The sequence below is a fragment of the Diabrotica virgifera genome, chromosome 5 (genome assembly GCF_917563875.1).
Source record: "Diabrotica virgifera virgifera chromosome 5, PGI_DIABVI_V3a".
NCBI classification, from domain to species: domain Eukaryota; kingdom Metazoa; phylum Arthropoda; class Insecta; order Coleoptera; family Chrysomelidae; genus Diabrotica; species Diabrotica virgifera.
Genome location: NC_065447.1, coordinates 107,230,062 through 107,252,730, shown reverse-complemented (window position 1 = coordinate 107,252,730; position 22,669 = coordinate 107,230,062). Strand labels below are relative to the sequence as shown.

General features: G+C 32.4%; 1 protein-coding gene across 3 annotated transcripts in view; it reads left to right on the top strand.

Moving 5' to 3' along the window:
* Nucleotides 1-22,669, top strand: part of LOC126885081 (serine-protein kinase ATM-like) — a 624,001-nt gene that overhangs the window by 41,341 nt on the left and 559,991 nt on the right. For all 3 annotated transcript variants that reach the window (XR_007698275.1, XR_007698276.1, XM_050651504.1), the window contains exons 7-8: nt 2,768-2,904; nt 12,369-12,593. Coding sequence is in view for 1 of the 3 variants with exons in the window: in XM_050651504.1 (XP_050507461.1) it covers nt 2,768-2,904; nt 12,369-12,593 (362 nt within the window). In the remaining 2 variants the exon portion in view is untranslated. The remainder of the gene's footprint in view (nt 1-2,767; nt 2,905-12,368; nt 12,594-22,669) is intronic.

Sequence of the window (22,669 nt, the reverse complement as noted above, 5' to 3'; positions counted from 1 at the left end):
GACTAAACACATATCGAAAAATACCCTCAATAACAGATGGAGATAACATCATTACAAATGATAATGAAATAACAGAAACGCTAGCCAAATACTTTCAAAACAAAACTAAGTCTGAACTCTCAGTTCCGTACCCCACAAACCACTCGCCACCTATCCCTATCCAAACCAATCCAATAAACCTTGCCTTCACAGAAGAAGAGCTAAATTTGGCAATATCATCAATGAAAAACTCGTCTGCAGGTACTGATGAGATCCCATCTATTTTTCTCAAACATCTACATACAGCAACCCTCTCGAAGCTGCTCGCTCTCTCCAATAAGATATGGTTCAGCCAAAATTTTCCAAGTCTCTGGCGGCAGTAGCTTACCATACCGATAAGAAAAAATGACTCATCCTCTAACGCTCCTAACGCGTACAGACCAATCTCACTAACATGCACAATGTGCAAACTACTAGAAAAGATGGTAAATAAACGTTTGCTTTGGTTTCTTGAAGAACACAATCTGATAGATGTAGCACAATCAGGATTCAGACCCAATCGAAGTACGATGGATAACCTGGTACTACTACAATCAGAAATAACCGAAGCTATAGCAAACAAGAAGGATGTCATCGCAGTTGCCGTAGATATAGAATGTGCCTTCGATACAATAAACAGAGCTGCTATCATCAAAAAGCTTGAGAAACTCAATTTAACGGGTAACATTCTCTTCTTTATAAACAATTTCTTACAAGAGAGATCATTCAAAGTGGTTGCAAACGGGAAAACATCTTCACCGTATATCTCACAAAATGGAGTTCCTTAAGGCTCAGTTCTGAGCCCCACACTTTTCCTTCTTAGCATTAACGATATAGGCTCTCTCGTTTTCCCTCCAGTAAAATACTCTATATACGCTGATGACCTCGTTCTTTACTGCCAAGGTAAAGTTATAAGGAGCATATGCCCTTTACTGCAAACCACTCTTAACAACCTTCTAAACTGGTCCGCCAAAATTGGAGTCAAATTTTCATCTAGAAAATCCAAAGTCATACACTTCACTAGAAGACATCACACTCACCCTCCTATACTTCTCCTAAATGGATCTCCTCTTCAAGTGGTTGATAAACACAAATTATTAGGAGTAATATTCGATAAAAGACTTACATGGAGAGATCAGATACAGAACACAAGAACAAACTGCCTAAATAGAATCAATATCTTAAAAACTTTGGCTCACCATCAATGGGGTGCAGAAGAGGAAGTCCTCTTAAGAATTTACAGAACTTTGATCCGCTCTAGATTGGATTACGGAAGCATTATCTACATATCAGCGTCCGACACTCAGCTTAAAAGCCTGAATACAATTCACAACACTTCCTTGCGCATTAGCCTTGGAGTATTTAAATCAAGTCCTTCTGAAAGTCTCTATATCGAATCTTCAGATCCCCCACTTTTTATAAGACGGCAACGCTTACTACTATCTTACTTCTCTAGAGTATCTGCTAATCCGAAAAATCCAGTCATTAAACTAATTAATACCCTCCACCCTGTTCCAGATAATACTCACCCTCGATCACATTCTTTCTCACAAATTTTAAAAACTGCTAAAAGATACAGATCTAACACTCACAACTCCTGTTACTACGTCCAGTATTCCTCCGTGGATCAAAAAGCTACCTACTGTCGTTACCAGCTTAAATCGATACAAAAAAGAAGAAACGCCCAGAACTCTCTTAGTACAGAAATTTCAAGAACTTATACATACACAGTACTATGACAAGATTCTTTACACAGATGCCTCCAAAGAAGAACAGGCCGTCGGTTGTGCCGTTACCACCTCAAATACAACAGTAGCATCATATTGACTTTCTCCCAGATGCAGTATACACACAGCTGAACTGTACGTAATACTTAAGGCATTAGAGTTGCCCACTACTAACGAGAAATCATTAACGATATGTACCGATTCTCTCGCTGCGATTGGTTCAATCAAAAATATATACTCCTTACATCCCATTGTACAGAGCATCCACAATATCTGCCAACAACAGTCAAAAAATAGTATTTCAGTAACCATCATCTGGATACCATCCCATGTTGGTATCAATGGAAATGAAAACGCTGATCAAGCAGCAAAACAGGCCTGCTCTCTTGAAAATCTAGAAAACATGCAACTTCACCAAGATCTAAAGGCTAACATCAAGAACAACGTATTAAGCACTTGGCAAATACACTGGAACATGCAAAATACAAAACTACGCACAATCCAACGAACTGTTACCTCCATCACCATGCCCCAAATGAGCAGAAAAGACAGTACTATTATCAGAAGGCTCAGAATAGGTCACACTCGTCTTACACATGGATATCTGATGTCCTCTGAAAATCATCCTCGTTGTGAACATTGTGATGAGCCATTAACAGTCCAGCACATATTTTGGAATGTGTCCAGTATAGAGTTCAAAGAGTCCACTACAACTTTCAAAACAATTTAAGTGACCTACTCGGTTCTACAAACATGTACAGTGCCATAATTTGTTTCCTAAAAGATTGTCACCTTTACTATTTAGTGTAATTGTAATATTAAGTTGTATGTAACTTGTACAAAAACAAACTGTAATTATTGTATGTAAATATTGTAAAATTTTGTACCAGTGTCAATGGCCATTAGTTGCCGAGACACTTTAATTTAAATAAAAAAAAAATAAAAAAACTCGAAACACCAATAATAATTTTTATTGATATAAAATGGTCAGGAATGTAAGATGTGTTTCTTTTATATTTTAGTTATTCATGTGTCCAGATTTAGATGTCACTATATCAATGGACTGTTCATATTATAATCGATCACAAAAAAAGCAAAAAGTAAATTTAAGTATGAGAGGATTGATAGATAATATTCAAGACACCAAAAATTGGTTATGGTATGTATTTTTATTTACAGATAATTTTAAATCATTTAAATTACTATTCAGTATAATATAAAAGTTATAAAGTACGCTATATAAAAGAATATCAAAAGACTCTGATAAAAATGAATAAAATTCTTGTCTCAAGTTCAATGCAAATAAAATACGATGAAAGAAATGAAATATCAATTCAGGCATATTAACAATATGCCTGAGTAAAACAATATGAAACAAGCATAAAATTGCAAATTAAAATATTACTAATCATGTAACTGGAAATTGAAGTTATTGTGGAGTAGAAGAGATGTGCCGAGAATTGCTCCCAGAGCGGCTCTGTAGGTTCTGTTGGTCACCTCTACATCGTGCATTACTGGAGTCGAGACGTACCCTCCGTTTCTATTCACCAATCTTTTAGACTGAGATCTTCGCTTGCACTCAGGAGAGAGTTGATAGAACTTGCCTGCGTAGAATCATCTCTATCTGCTCTGACAGTCAGGCATCTTTAAAGACTCTGGAAGCACCTATTGAGCTTCAAGCTAGTTGTGGAATGCAAGAGGGCTAAAGCTGCTGCTGCGTTAACCAACAATGTCAACTTAATGTGGATACAGTGACCTCAAGAAGTTTAAGATTCTAGGATTCAACTAAAACAAGTTTATATTTTAACTATTTCATAGAATTCTGGTGATTAATGTCTTCATGAAACCATTGATTATAAATATTCCTCTAGATAGCTCACCTCTTGGTAACCGAAAGACGTATCAACAACTAGATGGCGCTACTCGAAAACCGTATCGAGATTTCTCATTCCCTCTCTGACTTGCGAGGAGGTAGGAGTAGTGTCAGGGCCGAACTTACCCTATAGGTGTATTATCTGTGACAAGTGTTGTGACAAGTTATAGCAAAATTTAAAAAAAGGACTCACATTTTACATAAAATGGCCTCTGTAACGCATAAGTGTGTTTACGCGGGATGTTTTGAAAGAAACGATGGAACAAATAATAATATATCTTTCTTTAAATTTCCCCTGAAAGACGTATAGTAGTCCATTCTTTCACGGTTTTTGGTCTAAATTTTAAAGAACCGCTTGGATTGACATGAAATTTGGCATACGTATAGCTTACATGTCAAAGAGAAAAAGTGATATTGTGCCGATGTGTGCTTTTTCCCTGGGGGTGACTTTCACCCCATCTTTTGGGTGAAAAAATATATGTCCAAAATAAGTCCGGAAATGGGTAAACTGACTAATTTTAAGTAACTTTTGTTCTATAGAGCTTTATTATTCTATTAGTTCTATTAGAGAATTATGACAGGTGATAAATAGCAGTCTGATTTTTGCATGAGAGTTTAATCTCTGTTCGGAGAGTTTAAGTCTGTTCTGTCGGACAAAATAAATGTGCCGTTTTCGTGGTCTGACCGTTCCAAATTTTTAAGCTGTTCCACAATTAAAACTGCCCCTGTTCCAGTGCTCCCATATATCAAAGTTTGTCCGACTCGACACCCTTAAGCTATTAACAAATTTTCAGCTTGCTATTAATCAACTTTTTTTTCATACGCGGGATCCAGACCTATAAGTATTTTGTCGAAAAAAAAACGTTCTTAGCAAAAATATAGCCTATAAAAAAGTAAAAAAAAAATGTTGTACGCGTTAGGTCTCTGGATCTCGTAGAACCAGAGTTATAGCCAATGAAAAATAGATTCATATTCACCAAATTTCAAATAGAATATTTCGACGAGAAATATCCAAAAAATTAAGCACTTTTTGGGGAAAACCCATTATAACTTTTTTAAAGTGTTTAAAAAAAGCTTTATTTTTGTTTTTACAAAAAGTTTCTAACATTAAATTTAAGCAAGTTACGCTCAAAATAAAGTTGGTACCTTGTGTTTTTGCAAAAAAAAATCGGGAGGACCACCCCCTAATTAGCAACTTAAATGAAATTAATCGTCACCGCTTAAATTATTTTACTTATGTTGTGTTTATATGATCTGTAAAGTAAAATTTTTAAAAATTAAAATTTTGAAAAATATGCTTTTTTTCAAAATAACTTACAAAATTGTTAGAGATACCAAAAATCTCGAAAAACAAAACTAGTCTTGATTAAGATTTGGTGTTTCTAAATTTGCATACATTCGTGATCAGTGACTCGTTCAACCCCTTTTAACTACAGCCCTTTCAATAATAAGGACTTTGAAACTTACAGATCATATAAACAATATATACACAAGTCAAGAAACTTGTGAAGTCGTAACGATTAAGTTCATTTAAGATGCTAATTAGGGGGTGATTTTCTCGATTTTTTTACCAAAACCAAAAGGGACTAACTTTATTTTGAGCGTAACTTGTTTAATTTTGATGCTAGAATTTTTTTTTATAAAACAAAAATGAAGGTTTTTAAACACTTTAAATAAGTTGTAATGAGTTTTCCCCGAAATGTGCTTCATTTTTGGTTATTTCACGTTAAAATATTCCATTTGGAATTTGACGAATATGAACCTATTTTTCATTAGCTATAACTCTGCTTCTACTAGGTGTAGAGACGTGATATATACACCACTTTTTTAAATTTTTTACAGGCTATATTTTTGCTAAGAATGTTTTTTCGACAAAATACTTACTATTTGAGTTATTTGCGAAAAACCGTCTAAAAGCGTGGTTATTTTGTTAAAAAAATGAACATAGTCACTGCCAAATAACTCGAAAAGTATTGACTTAGTGAAAAAACTCTATAGAACAAAAGTTGCTTAAAATTAGCCAGTTTATCCATTTCCTGACTTTCTTTGGACGAATATTTTTTCACCCATAAGAGGGGATGAAAACCACCCCCAGAGCAAAAGCACATATCGGCACAATATCACTTTTTTTCTTTGACTTGTTAGCTATGTGTATGCCAAATTTCATGTCAATCCAAGCGGTTCTTTAAAATTTAGAGGTTTTGCAATATTTTACCGTTAAAGAACGGACTAGTAGAGCGCAAAAAAATTTGGCAAAAAAACTGCGGAAATATTGATATTATATTGATGGATATCAGTGACCTGAAACAGAGGGTAATTTGCCAGCATCATTATGCAGTGGAACATATTTACCAAAGTGGCCAAACAAAGTTATTAAGGAAAAATGTTGTTCCTCTAAAATTTGCACAGTTAGCAACTGATTTAGGTGAGTACTCAACTTTGGAAATATTTTTATGTTTGCCTAATGCGCTTTGTCAATGAGAATAATACTATTAAAATATATTTTATATAAAATCAGTTGATATTGAGTGATTTATATATTTTTTATACAATTAAATCAAAAGAGATTTTTTTTTTAATATGAATGCACTGTTAGTATCGCTCCAAAAATAACGGAGATGCTTGTTTTGCTTTAATTAAAATTATTACACACACATTTCAATGATTACCTATTTTAGGTGATACCCCACCAGTATTATGCTCTACATTCGTTTATTGCGGTACGAAACGTAAAAAATCTACAAGTGGCGATTGTATGGTTAGGTCAACTCCATCGTCTAAGAGATCAAGTAGTAGTCTCAGTGATATTTCCAGTTTTGATATTAATGTGCCCACAAAACTTGAAACTGAATTGACGGAGAAGGTAAAAAAATTGGAGTATCAAGTAAATGCTTTAAAGAAGAAGTTCCGTCAGAAGAACAGTCAGCGTTGTAGAAGAACAACAAAAAACAGAAAATCGGCAACCAAATTCATGATAGAGGTACTGTTAGAAAATAAAAGCATATACGTGCACACTTTTGTTAATATGCAGTTTTCACACAAAACTCGTTCACAATGGAGTCACAATGAAAAGGATTTAGCTCTGGCCATTTATTATAAGTCTGCTAGTTGTTAAAAATTTTTAATTAGATCTCTTAACTTTATCTTACCTTCACTAAAAACAATTCAAACTTGGTTGCGTGTCATAAAATTAATAACTGGTTTAAACATTTCCTTAATTGACAAGTTGAAGAAAAAAGTAGAGACAATGGATGAGTGGAAAAAAATTTGTGTGTTAATGTTTGATGAAATTTCTTTGAAAAAACAATTGGAGTACAATAAATTAGATGACATTGTAGAAGGGTTTCAAGATTTAGGTGCTTTAGGAAGAACAGAACAAACAAACTTGCCAACACATGTCTGGTTTTCATGATGCGCAGCTTGCTACATAAGGCTACGCGGCTTGCTACAGGTGGTCCAATACATAGCGACAACTTAAAAAACATTGTAGTTGAAGTTGTTTCAAAATTACAAAATATTGGGTATATACCAAAAGTGTTGTGTGATAAAGCATCTAATAATAGAGCTTTATTTAAGCTGTTAGGCGCATGTAAGGATCAGCCTGCAATAGAAATAGGAAATCAGAGGATTTTCACTGTGTTCGATACACCCCACTTATTAAAAAGTCTAAGAAATAATTTTCTTAACAAAAAGTTGACGTTTTTTTGCCGATTCTAAACAAATATCGTGGCAAGATATTGAATACACATACAACATCGATAGAACCAGTGTGAGAGCATGATGCATGGTGAAAATGACAAACGTTCATATAAACCCTAATAATTTTCAAAAAATGCGTGTAAAATTAGCAGCACAAATTTTTTCCAACTCAATTGCCTCAGCAATATCAACAGCAATGTCTGTAGGGCAGTTACACACCAAAACGGCTTCTCTTACTGCCGAATTTTTGAAAATTATAAATAATATTTTTGATGGTCTTAACAGCAAATATTGTAGTGATAGTAATCCAAACCGAAAGCGAATGTCAACTTTAAGCAAGTCAACTGAAAACTTAAAAGCAGGTTTAGAATATTTTAAAAAAATTAAAGTTTTTGAAAATCAAAAAGAGAGAAATAATATTCACTGTCTACACGGCTTTCAGTGGACCATTTTCTCAGTTTTATGTTTGTGGGAGGAACTTCAAAAATAATATAATGTGTCATATCTTTTAACATCTTTTCTGAACCAAAATCCTCTAGAAAATTTTTTCTCTATTGTGCGCAATAGAGTTAGTCTAGTGCGTTCATAAAAAACATGTGTTACAGGCGGTAGCTGGTTTGTCTTTAGTTTCATGCGTGGAAGAGAATGATGCTAGATCAAAAGTATGTGTTTTATCTCGTCAGGTATTAATGACGCACGGGTAAATAATCGTGGACTCAACTGAATGTTAAACTACACTATTAGCTTTATTTTATATATACAGTAGATATTAACAAGTATTTTATAATATCAGGAAAACAATATCAGTATGTCTTAAAACATTGGAATCATATGGAAACTTTTTTATTCAGTTTAGGGAAAAATGTATTATTGATAAAAACTTGCACGTCCTAAAACTCAAAATGAAAGAATCAGATGTCAAATATTATGAGTCGTATACCAAGTTTGTTAAAAAATATTAATTCTTCTCAAGAGTAATATACCTTCATTTTAAAAGTACTTTCATATAAACATGAACGTGGTTTTTAATTGTTATCGACTTTTAATAATAAAATGTTTCGATATTGTCAATAATGAAAGTACTTCTTGAGATCAAGAAATAATAAATATCTTTTTTTCCTAAAATTTTAATTTTACTATCTTAGTTTGAAAAGAATTAACATTCAAATATACTTATTTACTTTGTTTTGAAATATGATCTAATTAGTGATGTTTTAAACTTTCTAATCCTGTCCGTTTATCAGCTTTTACCTATTGTTCCTAGGCAGATGGCCCTCAACTATTTATATGTTGGAAATTCCCTGTCATTTTATCAGTATATATGTATACCAAATTTCATGCCAATCCAATGGATTCTTTAAAATTCGGAGGTTTTGCAATATTTTACCTGGGGTGAATGGGTTAGATCTGGAAAGAAATTCTGTATATCAACTTCAAATAGTTTATTTCGCATTAGTTCTGAAAATCATTCTTTTACAAATTGCAAAAAATAATTTACATGTGAATTATCACTGCTAATTTTATTATGTATTTTCTATTTTGTTGTGTTTTTGTAGTGTATTAATAATTAAATAATTTTTAAGAAACCTCTTCACTATTTTTATTAATCAATTTTTAGCGTTTTATCTGAAGTAAAATCGGAATTCCAAAATAGAGATTACAATCGCGTTAAAATTATTTGTTAAAATGCTGAATACTACCCTTATATCGTTGTCTATTACGCCAGCCAAGCGACTCCAAATTTATTTTTCAATCTTGGCAAAAATTTCAATAAATGTCGCCACCGTCCAAGGTCCCTATACCATAGGTTGTATGGTAACTTTGACATTGACAAATGAAATATTGTCATCGTGACGTCACCCAGACGATCAATTTTACGAATTGTTTGTAAACATAATAGGATACGTGGTTTGGAGGCTATATTTTGTTATTAAATATCGTTAGTGTTTTAATTTGTGTTTATATCTTGAGATATAATGTATCTATAGATATCATTAAGTGTTTTTAGTATAATAACTTAAACCCAAAACTCTTTTACAAGTGTTAAGATACATTTTAATGTGGTTGTATTAAGTACCTACTTACTTACTGGATTTTCTTTCTGCTATATTGTATAGTAAAGGACATTCTTGTATAGACATTACAGTTCTGTAATGTCTCTTGCAGTTCTTCACATCAAGTTTACATCATCTATGTAGGTTACAATCTGCTTAGACTTATTGAACAATATATCTAATTAAGTCTATAGATAATAGATTTATTATATGTAATTGTTTCATATAAAATTATAAACAATATTGCAGCCATCTGAAGATCGTTTGAATAAGCAATTATAAACTAAATGAATATATAAAATGGGGAAAATTCCCTTTATTGCACTGAAATTGTATTTTTTTATAATTTACTCTTAATGTAAAACTTCACAGGTACCTATTGAATGGAATCATAATGTTTTAATAGTTTTAGATATTATAATCCAGTACCTAACGTAATCAGATGCTCTTATGTTAAACTTAAGGGAAAAACTACTAATTTTGATACATAAATCTTTAGTTGAATCTCTTTTTCACCATGGTTTACATGTTAGGAGTAATTTATAATAATGTACTACATGCATTATCCCCAATTCAAAATTATTATATACCTACTCAAAATCATTTAAAAAAGTAAATTGTATTCAACCCATTATTAATATACCTAGGATATTTGAATGATTTAGTCCCATATATACACAAGAAAGAATCTCCTTCTGCTTTAATTAAGTAGTAATGCTATTCTACTGCATATATTTAATTACAATTATATTCTATGATTTTTGTAACTCTACAGGTATCTACCACATTTTTTAAAGAATATATGAAATAAATAGTCATTAAAAATCCAAACGTATTTTTTTTTAAATATACACATTTTCAATACATTCCTACTTTCCGAGTTCATTTCAATGAGTGAAGTGAATGAATTTGAATGCAGCATTCTGGGTGACGTCACTCCCGCCATTAGATTCTCGACGTTGATTGGTGAGAAGTTACCATGCAACCTGTCTATTTATGAACCTTGGCCACCGTCCAGCCAGTTAGTACTTAGACTTGAGGGGCAAAGAGGTGTAAGTGGGCGGAGTTTAACACTGAATTCGGTTTTACCTAAAGGTGAGGTATCTATGTACTTATTAATCAATGATGAAACTCACCAGTTTTTGTCCCGGATTTGAAAATGAGAGCAGCGTTTTCAGCAAATCCATTTTTACCACCATAATGTAAAATAATCAGTCGCCCTTTATATACAGGCGATTTTGAGCACATATCCATGTCCTCAAACTTTCCAAACTGTCTGGGAAATATGTATTGTATGTAAGTAAGCCTTATCACTATATAGTCCTGTCGCCAGTGGGGGTACAACGGCCTCCTTAATTCAGATGGACTTACCCAAGTTTTTTTTATGTATTTTGACCCGTAGAGCACGAATTTTTTGGGTAACAGTCGATCCAGATGTCGATAAGATTGTTATAAACAAAGAACTTGAGGAATCACATAACAGCGATTTTTCGCAAAACAAAACATTTTTTTGTATATGTTGGGTCATTCTAAGCAAAAAATGTTTTTACAAGTTTTTTCGTATGATGCATAGTTTTTGACATAAACGCGGTTGAACTTTCAAAAAATCGAAAAATTGCAATTTTTGAACCCGAATAACTTTTTATTGAAAAATAAAATAGCAATTCTGCGTACCGCATTTGAAAGTTCAAGTCAAATTCTAACGGTTTTGATTACTTTTATTGCTAAAATTTTTTTTTATTTTTAAACAAAGCTATAAACACATAGTGATTGAATGATGTTTTCAATGCATTTCTCATTTGAAATCAAACGAGTAGGCGCGCATACATACAATTTCTACGTAGATTACGTACATTAAAACGCATGCATTGGGCACGGGAAACACTATGTGTTTATGGCTTTGTTTAACAAATAAAAACCTAATTTTTAGCAATTCAAATAATCAAAACCGATAGAATTTGACTTGAACTTTCAAATGCAGTAAGCAGAATTGCTGTGTTATTTTTTAATCAAAAGTTATTCGGGTTCAAAAATTGCACTTTTTCGATTTTTTTAAAGTTCAACCGCGTTTATCTCGAAAATTATGCATCCTACGAAAAAACTCGTAAGACCATTTTTTGCTGAGAATCACCCAAAAAATACAAAAAATGTTTTATTTTGCGAAAAATCGCTGTTATGTAATTCCTCAAGTTCTTTGTTTATAAAAATCTTATCGACATCCGGATCAACTGTTACACAAAAAATTCGTGTTCTACGGGTCAAAATACATAAAAAAAATTTGGGTAAGTCCATCCGAATTAAGGAGGCCGTTGTACCCCCCCCCCCCTGGCGACAGGACTGGACTATATATACCTACAATATTTCTGTATCCAAATCTTTCTTCCAGTTCTGTATATTTTAGTTTTGTTAGAAATTCTGTTCTTTTGGCCCCTATGTGAGATTTTTCAACCAAAATTTTCCTGTTGTCTTCCATTTTAAATCTTGATTTCTTCATAATGTTTCTAAAAGAAGATAGTTTACCAGTTAGAATTCCTTTGTTTCTAACAGATTCCTAAATAGCGTTCATATTCCCGCATTCTTTTATGGATAATTAGCAAATGCATCAATAGTATAGCTTATAATGCATTTCTCAAATGAGTTTAGACTGTGAGTGTAAAGACTTCTTTTGTGTGAAGAAATTGAAAAACAATTGTTTTTTCAAAAAATAATGTTGCCTATGCCACCATTCTCCAATCATATTTTCAATGAATACATAAAAATTATAGTTTTCGATAATGGGTTTTCCTTGAATATAGCATCAGCATCACTTCTTTTTTATTAACCTAAATACAAAGACTGACGAAAAATATTTACTATGAAATGTATTTTTCTTTACTTCTGCTTCTAATTAGCCTTTTAAACTTCTAAATTTTCTTTTGTTAATGACACAAAGGCATATATTTGATTACGGTTTGTAAACCATATTTGTTTCGGATTTATTTATTTCTAATTTTTTAGGATACATCTTGTAAGGCGCTTGATCCAGATTCATCCCAGTGTTATACAAATAGACGATTACGTTTGTCTCCTAGAAATATTATCTTCGATTCAAATTGAAAAGAATGAGCATGTCTATTATTGTTTATCGACAATGCTGCACATGGAAAATAGTTTAGAAATAGGAAAATTCCATCAAGAGAAATTAAGAAAGTTGTGGAAAGTTATCGGAGAAAATACTACTAGGTATGTATAAATGTCATAGTCACATAGTCTAGTGGTCTCAGGCGCTCGATCGACAAATCTAGCGGATATACGATCGAGGTTCGAGCCCCGGCTGGTGTAGTCTAGGTGCCAAATAGAGGTCACCGTGTCCTTTTCAATTCTGATGGACAAACTCAACGGTTTCTTATGGATTTTTGGCTGCTGATTACGAATTTCGAGGGTGGATTTCGATCCGGGTGGTCAAAAAATTGTTATAAACAATTTAATTGTTTATAAATTGTTTATAAGGCTCATAAACTAAAAGAGATAAATAATGTTTCAACTAAAATTTGTTCGTTAATAAAAAACGAAGAAAAAAACGTTTACTAAACTTAAGAGCACCCAAAGTCCCATTTAACGACAATGTTAACATTATGTCACATAGCTCTGTAACCAAAGCACTTAGTGACCTAATTTTTGTTTTATTTTGAAACTACATGTATTGTTTAGTCCCGCGTAGATTTTTGTAAAGTTAGAGTGAAAGAAACATTTATTTTAAATTTTTTTAAAATACTCTTACAAAAAAAACCCAAAAAAGTTAAGATTTTATTTTTTATTTTACTTGTTTTTGTACATTTTTTAATAAAACTTTACGCGGGACTAGATATTATCTATCTACAACTACTGTAAAAATTTGGACCTTCGATCTTCTAAGGAACCAGAGATATCTGACATCAAAAGTTAAAAACTTAGTATTCGGGAAATCGCAAAGACGTAAAACACTCTAATAGGCTATAAAGCTACCGGTACACGGTAAGTTGAGTGCAGACGTTTAGAAAACAAATAGTTTTGTAACCATGGAAATTTTATACTATAATGTGTTATATACCGTTGGAGAGAGAAGATTTCACAGAATAATTTTCAATCGTAACCCAAAAAACTTAAAAAATTCAATTTTTGGACTTTGGGTGCCCTTAAATCCACCAATTAGAACTCAAGATATTGTAAAATTAGTGCACAATGCAAATTGCAAAATAAGTATTTTTCGAAGCTTTATCGATCGTAACTCGGCTTCTACGCATGCAAATACGCCTTAGAAGGTCTCATTTTAAAGTTTAATGAATATGCTTCCAAACAAAGTTTGTTAAATTACTTTGTTTTCATTTGTTTTAAAGTTATATCCGTTTAAAGTTAAAATTGTCTTAAAAAAATTGTAAATTAATTTGTTTATAAGGGTTTCAAGCAAATTTGAGCTATAAACATTTATACTTTAATTAAAAATAATGATAGAAGAACTCAAAAGGAACATTTTGATGCTTAAGAAAATGTCCGTATGTTTATTTTTGGCCAAGATATCGATATTTTAATAGCGCGCTCTGAGATTGACTCACCGCGTAAAGGTTCACGAGCAAAGAGCTTGTTTATATGTGGGCAGTTTGCCAACGTTGACTGCGCGGTTTACCTGTTTTACTTGATCTCACCCTAATGCCGCCTTTGAAGTTTCACCCTAATACCAAGAAAAACAGGGGGAAAACAGGTAAACCGCGCAGTCGACGTTGGCAAACCGCCCACATATGGACAAGCCCTAACTTCTCGATGCAAATTATAATTTCTATGTATATTATATACGTTATCTTCATTTTTCATTTTTGAAGATCCTAATAAAATTTTGTCATATAATTTTTATAATTAAATCATCATACTGTACCTCGTATCATCTTTCATTCTATTTACTTTGTCTTCTATTTTTTGTACTACATGAGAACAAAAACCATTAAAAACTAATATTTCAGAAATACAACTAAAAAGTAAGTTGATATTATTTATTAATACTATTTTTACAAACATTATCTTTCATGCATCTGCATCGAGATATACAGAGAATCTCAGCTTTTTTACATCTGCATAAGTTCTTAGAGCAATTTTTACAGTTATATGGTGGTACTAAGTATGTTATTGTGGGCAGTAAAACTAAAACTTTCTGGGGCTTCAGAGTCTAATTATCTAGATGATATCCATATAAAGTGGATCTAGTTCTTTTGCAACATCATCAAGGCACGCCAATTGTGTGTATGCCGCCACAACATAAATGCTCGTCTTATATGCATTGATGATGCTGTAAAAGAACTCGATTCATTTTTATATGGATATCACATATTGGCTCATTTGCATGCGTAGAAGCCAAGTTACGATCGATAAAGCGTCGAAAAATAGTTATATACTTGACTGTGAGCCGCTTTTGCGCCTCATAGCGCGCCATCAAAATATCGATATCTTGACCAAAAATAAACTGACGAACATTTTAAAAAGTTCAAAATGTTCCTTTTGAGTTTTTCTATCATTATTGTTGATTAAAATTTAAATGTTTACAGCTCAAATTTACTTGAAACAAATTGATGTACACTTTTTTTAAGAAAATTATAACTTCAAACGGGTATAACTTTAAAACAAATACAGATAAAGTAATTTAACAAACTTTGTTTGGAAGCCTATTAATGAAGCTTTAAAATGATACCCTCTAAGGCTCATTTGGTTACGTAAAAGCTGAGTTACGATCGATAAAGCTTCAAAAAATACTTATTTTGCAATATGCATTGTGCACTAATTTTACAATATCTTGAGTTCTAACTGTTGGATTTAAGTTTAGTAAATGTTTTTTCTTTGTTTTTTATTAGCGAACACATTTTATTTGAAACATTCTTTTTTATCTCTTTTAGTTTATGAGCCAGAGTCTTATAAACAATTTATAAACAATTAAATTGTTTATAACAATTTTTTGACCACTCGGATCGAAATCCACCCTCGAAATTCGTAATCAGCAGCCAAAAATCCATAAGAAACCGTTGAGTTTGTCCATCAAAATTGAAAAGGACACGGTGACCCCTCTGGCGCCTAGACTAGTGAATAGAAAAATAAAAAGGCTAACGTCGTAGTCTAAAATTCTAAATAATCTAGGGCTTGGTCTGATCGGCCTATAGAGGAGCATTACAGCAAGGGATAAGGGCTTGCGTCTCGGTGATACTTCTCCATGGATCCCTACGGGAAAGGCGTTGACGTCTAAAAACGGTGTATATATACACGGCGTTTGGTAACGAATGGGCCACAGCTTAAACTTAGATTCCTGGGGTTAAAATAGTTCGATTTAAGCTAACTTACCTGGGACTTCGTACTTTTAGTACGAAGGTTGGTAATAACCGAAATACAGGGTGTCAAAGTTAAACTTTTTTGACGAAGTAGTTTTCAATCCTAATAGTCAATTATTAATATTGAAAATATTAAAAATATTACTAAAAGACTTTTAAATTGAAAACTTATTGGTACACTTTCCTGGTGACACCTCCAAGACTTCTACAATTTGCAAGTCAAATGGATGCTGCAGTGAAGACGAGGGGGAAGGAATTCTACACTATGCAATTCACATCCCCCGTCTGCAGCTGGTAAAGTTCCAACGGAAAAATGCACCTAGTTACTCTATGGAGTAATACGACTATAAAATTTTATATAAGATTGGCTTTTATTGGATTTTATAAGGCAGCAAGTGTAGGTACTATACACCCTAGTAAATTATGTTAAGCAAACGTTTCTGGCTAGTACCAGAGGCGTACGACGGGGGAAAGGGAATGGTTGACCCTTTCCAAATTCTACGCCACTAAGGGAACTGCTATTTTAGTGCAATTTTTGGATTCGCCAATACTTTCTATGCATATAATATGGTTTTCATAAGTAACGATAAAGTCATTAGTTTTCGAGATATTTGAAGTCAAAAACGAAGAGGCATTTTTAATAAAAATAACTGTGCCGTTTCATTTTTAACTTCAAATATCTCGAAATTTGATGACTTTATCGTTACGAATGAAGAGTATATTATTTACATAGAAAGTATTGGAGAATATCAAAATTATGCTAAAATAGCAGTACTGTCAGTGGCGTAGAATTTTGGGAAGAGTCAACCATTCACTTTCCCTTGTCGTGTGCCTCTGGTAGTAGCCAGAAACGATTATTTAACACAATTTAGTAGGGTGTACAGTACCTACACTTTTGCCAAGTATGGCACGGATAGTTTTAAAGTATTATTGTATTATTTTTTTAAATAATTTATTCTTTAGACGACAGACTAAGTTTTCACTCTAATGGCATATAAAACAACGTAATGTTACTCTATATCCCACCAGACTGAAAACAATGGGAACCTTCTCTGGTTACACCTCCGGGTCTTCTACAATTTGCAAGCCATACGGATGCTGAGACTAAGGAAGATGAGGGAATTTTACAATTTATAATTCACGTCGCATCTGCTCAGAGCGGTAAAGTTCCAACGAGAATGGTTCCCTTGTAATTCCAACATGTAAATAAAAAATGAATAACCATTTTCAGTTTCGTCGCAAAACGAAAATACAGCCGCATCATATTCTAGTCCAATCGGAGAGTGCAGCAAGCACCACTACCGGTTTCGAAACTTATTAGTCTCTCAACAGGAGGCACATATGCTTCTCTCTTTGATCCAACCAAAACAAACCCCGGCATGCAGTCACGGATTGCAACGAACGAAATGGCATAGATGCCCTAGCGGTAACTGCTAGCAAAAGACTAAGTTTTCACTCTAATGGCATATAAAACAACGTAATGTTACTCTATATCCCACCAGACTAAAATCAATGGGAACCTTCTCTGGTTACACCTCCGAGGCTTCTACAATTTTCAAGCCATACGGATGCTGAGACTAAGGAAGATGAGGGAATTTTACAATTTATAATTTACCTCCCATCTGCTCAGCGCGGTAAAGTTCCAACGAGAATCCGTTCTATGTGCCTCCTGATGAGAGACTAATAAGTTTCGAAACCGGTAGAGGTGCTTGCTGCACTCTCTGATTGGACTAGAATATGATGCGGCTGTATTTTCGTTTTGCAACGAAATTGAAAATGGTTATTCATTTTTAATGTATTTTTTATTTAAAATTTTCAGAACTATTTGTACCCGGTACTTTAAAACTGTTCGATATAACCTTTATCCTTATCATACTTGCCAGAAAGTGTAGATTAAGAACACGTGCGCTTGACTATTACAATATTTCTACGATTTTTGCAAAATTTTAAGTATACACCTCGTTTACATACTAATATTTTTGGCTTCTCGTGATATACCGTGGATAATTGAAATCCCAGATACATATATGACGCATATGGGGACACTAATATCATTGTATAACTAGACAGTAACTCTAGCATAACATAGCGCAATGTATAAAATTATTTGGTTTTAATTGAGACAGTCACTAGGTATCACCACTCTTTATATCTCAATAGATTTTAATATACGAGTGTTTGTTTGATCTACGTTATACTAGATGGAGCGATGTGAAAATGTTCAAGAAAAAGTGAACGTCTATTTTTGTTCCTCTGCATTAAATCAAACAGCGTTGCAAGATTTCACATAGTGGCATTGTCAATGATAGAGCTACTTGTTGATGGAAATACCCAAATTACCTATCCGATCTAGGTACCTAAAAAGGGATTAGCCTGCGTAATTATTATGGTCCGTGATCATCACGTACATGCCGTATATTTTACAAAGATTTAAAAATCTTTGGCCCGAGGGAAAATATTTTAATCCTATGTTTCGTGATTCGTGTGGTAATCTTAATTATTAAGACCAGGAATCATTTCAATATGTCATTCAGCATGTTAAAATGTGAATAAAATTAATTTTAAATTAAAATAATGTTCCGTAATAAATAAACAAGAATAAAAAAACCGCTAAACGCCGTAAAAATGAGTGAACCACACAATAGAGAGTTTTTAGACCCTCTACTTTTTGACGTACGTTAAACGTAAAACGTTATACTTGTCATGCGCATTGAGTGGTAAATAAGGGATAACGTGTTTACTTAAAATAGTTTTTGAATCCTTTCAGAAATACGCACACAGATTAACGTTAATTTACATTTGGCAAACGTAACGTATAAAACGGCAGTTGTGTGCTATAACTTATTTTTTCTACAACCGTGTTAAAAATGCAATTTTTAGCACTCCATACGAGCGTTAAAAATGCTACTTTAAGGCACTAGTGCTTTAAAATTATTTTAAGGCACTGAAGCTCGTATTGACCGTATAGACAATTTTGATGTAATGTCAAAAAAATATAAAAATGGAATGTCAGTCACGTTTAAGTAAAAGTTTTTGTAGATATTGTCCTGTAATTACGTTTGTAGAAAAAATATTGTATGATATGCGTGTTAAAAAGTACATTTTTAAGGCACTCATGTAAATTGCAGAACTCGCTATCGCTCACTCTGCAAACTTTCACATGCGTGCCTTAAACGTGTACTTTTAACACTTATATCATAAATAACTATTATTGAATTATTTGCCATAGTGGAAGAAAATGTATTAAGACGTTCACCAAAGACAATTTACTACTTTAGGAACACAAAACATCCATCCTAAAATCCTAAATCAAGTGTCAGATTTCTGAAGAAATGGTGTAAGTTAGATTTTTCTACCAGGCTTGCCAAGCAGATTATATTCAATAATACAGTATGTCCTGTAAGTTGTATATCCATATGGAAAACTTTTTTATTATTAATTTTACGAAAAAAAGTTATTCTTCATAAAAAGCTCTGCATGGTCCAAACCCCAAAATTCAAATATCAGATATCAAATTTTATGAATATTATACCAGGTATGTCAAAAAGTTTGAATTTCACTCAAGAGTAAAGTAGCTTTATTTTTCACAATATTGAAAATTGCTATTATGAAAAGTTGTTTAGAATTAAAAACTATATTCTAGTATGCAATTACACCCTTCTAATTGAAAATTTTTTTTTGAAGAATTATGGATAACTAACATTATTTTGAGTTATTTCAATTCAGATGACTCATTTATTATTAATTTTACGAAAAAAAAAACTGATTCTTAATAAAAAGTTCTGCATGGTCTAAAACCTAAAATACAACCATCTTATGTCAAATTTTGTCAATTTTATACGAGGTATGTCAAAAAATATGAATTTCTCTCAAGAAAAAAATACGTTTATTTTTCACATTATCGAAAATTGTTATTATGAAAAGTTATTTAGAATTAAAAACTGTTTCAGTACATCCGGTACATTAGTACATCCAAACTATGTACATCCTTCTAATTGAAATAATCTGAACTATAAGTACTTTACTTTTGATCTAAATTTATCTTTTTTGACATACCTCGTATAAAATTGATAAAATTTGATATAAGATGGTTGTATTTTAGGTTTTGGACCATCCAGAACTCTTTATTAAGAATCACTTTTTTGGTAAAATTAATAATGAAAGAGTTATCAGAATTGAAATAACTGAAAATAATAATGTTATTTATCCATAATTTTTCATTTTTTTTTTCAATTGGAAGGATGTAATTGCATATTAGCATATAGTTTTTAATTCCAAACAACTTTTCATAATAGCAATTTTCAATATTGTGAAAAATAAAGCTACTTTACTCTTGAGTGAAATTCAAACTTTTTGACATATCTCGTATAACATTCATAAAATTTAATATCTGATGATTGAATCTTGGGTTTTGGACCATGCAGAACTTTTTATAAAGAATAACTTTTTTTGTAAAATTAATAATAAAAAAAATTTCCATATGGATACAACTTACAGGGACATACTGTATATGTTTATTGCCTGATAGTTTTTAAGAAAACCAGTTTTAAGATTTAGATATATGACATTTGGCAATCTTCACATACGTAATCCCTTTTTCCTATTTCGTAATACGGAATCCTATTTCTACCTAAATAAGGGGATACCCTCTCCGCTAATAAAGTAATACATACGTTATTTTTCAGTTAATGCGCATGATCAGAATAAAGTATAACGTTTAACGTTGCTGAAATAAGGGGCTTAAAAACTCTCTATTATTATTCCAGCTACAAAAGAGTTGATATGAATACATGAATATGACGTGGCGCAAAAATAAGTTTTAATTTTGATGGAAAATAAAATTTTACTTTTATTTAGAAAGATTTTTTCATAATATTTGCTAAATTTGAAGTAACGCGCCACAAAAGAGTAACGTTGATACAGTTTTCATTTTGAGGCCCTTTTGCTTTTGCTTTTTACTTCAAATTTAGCAAGTATTGTGGAAAAATCATTTAAAATAAAACTAGAATTTTATTTTCGATCAAAATGAAAATACATTTTTGCGCGACGTAATATTCATATCAGCCCTTTTGTAGCTGGAATATTGTGTGCACCATCATTTTTAGGGCGTTTAGCGGTTTTTTATTTTTCTATCAGGAGTTTTTCAAAGTTTTTTATAAATTAATGTATGAACTTGAATGTAATGTTTCTCGATTACACGTTAAGCGTTATGAAAACCTTTGCCACATTATCGCCCAAATGGGCTAGTAGTTACGACACTAAACTTGTGATAGGGCAATCCGGATTCATATCCTCAATACTTTTTTTTTTTCAAAATAATTCTTGGTGTCCATCGAATGTACACTAGATTTTTGAAGTAATACTTCTTTAGGCGCGTTGGGAGTAAATGTAAATGCGCGCGAATTCATCAAAAGTCTTGGTCCTGGGCGCAGCTGAAGTGTTATACGTGCTCTGATTGGGTAATTACAATGACCTGTCAATAATTGTTCAATATATCGGTTATGGGTAAACAGATGTTGTGTATATTAGTTTTTATTGTTGTGAGAACAGAAACAAAAGCAAGTTTATAATTGTAGTGACTTTTTAAATAGTTTTTAAAAGCAACAGGTACGTAATTGTAAATGTTTCAGTATTGTAATAAAAAATTACATAGGTACCTATTTGGAAAATGTAAAATGTAAGTACCTACATTATAGGTAATGCTTTGATTTACATAATTCGATTACCAACAAAATTTCTACCAATCTTCATATAATATATTGTTTTCTTACTCTATGTTTTGTTGTATTTTAATTAAACAAAAATCAAACTAATTTGATTAAATTCAGAATTGTCAAAAAGTTTAAAACGTCCAGTTGGTCTAATTTCCCACATTAGCCCAATAAATGACCGTTTTGGAGTGTAATTTCCAGGGGCAACTCCGAATTACATCAAAATTTGGATTTAGGCTCTACTTACCCTCCACTTCAAAGTTGAATTTGTGCCGTTGGTTGCTTTTACTTGGGGGGTGACATTTACCCTTTCTCGGAGGGTGAAAAACGCGTGTTTAAAATAAGGCCGGAAATGGATAAATTGACTTATTTTAAGCACCTTATGTTCTATAAAGTTTTTTACGTGAGTCAATAAGTAGCCTATAAAAAAACGAAAAAAATGGTGTACCAGTAAAGTTTACAAATTGAGTAGAAGCAAAGTTGTAGCTCATGAAAAATACGTTCTTATTCGTTTAATTCCAAATCGAATAATTCAACGCGAAATCACCGAAGAAAGAAGCGTTTTTCGGGAAAACCTTATTAACATTTTTAAAGTATCGAAAAAAAGCTTATTAAGGTAGGTGTATACAATATCGCCATGTTTGCAATACCGCCAGTTTCCTATATTTCTGTTGTCAGGCTACTTGAGTAAAGATGGCGTTAGGGGTACCTTCTCTTACTATGAACTTAGTGTTGTGGTAGAAGCACATATGATTATAACCTAAAATTTCAGTTTCATGTGTCGTTTAACCGCCACTGGAATATTGTGAGTTGTTTCTTTATAAAAAGTTCTAGTATTTGGTTAGCTGCTCCAGGCTCAAATTGCCGGTAAGTGTTTTTGTTCATTTTTACAAAATTGATATGGATCCTTTCCGTTGCTGATAACACAAAAATAATTTTTTTCTATGTATTTTTACCGGTGCTTTTTTCACGAAAACAAATTACGTCATTGTTGCTAATACCGCCATTCTTAATGGTTTGCAATATCGCCATTGGCGATATTGTCAAATCAGTTATCACTCTTGGCGATATTACTAGCAATTACAAAGTGACTACAGAATATGATAATAAATCTTTTTTTTTTCAGAATAATTATGCCAAACAAACGAAATAAAGGTATTAGAGGAAAATGGAGGGAAGAAAACATGCAAAATGCAATATTAGCTGTTGGAAATGGACAATCCGTTAATTCAGCAAGTAAGGAGTTTCAGGTGCCCAGAGGTAC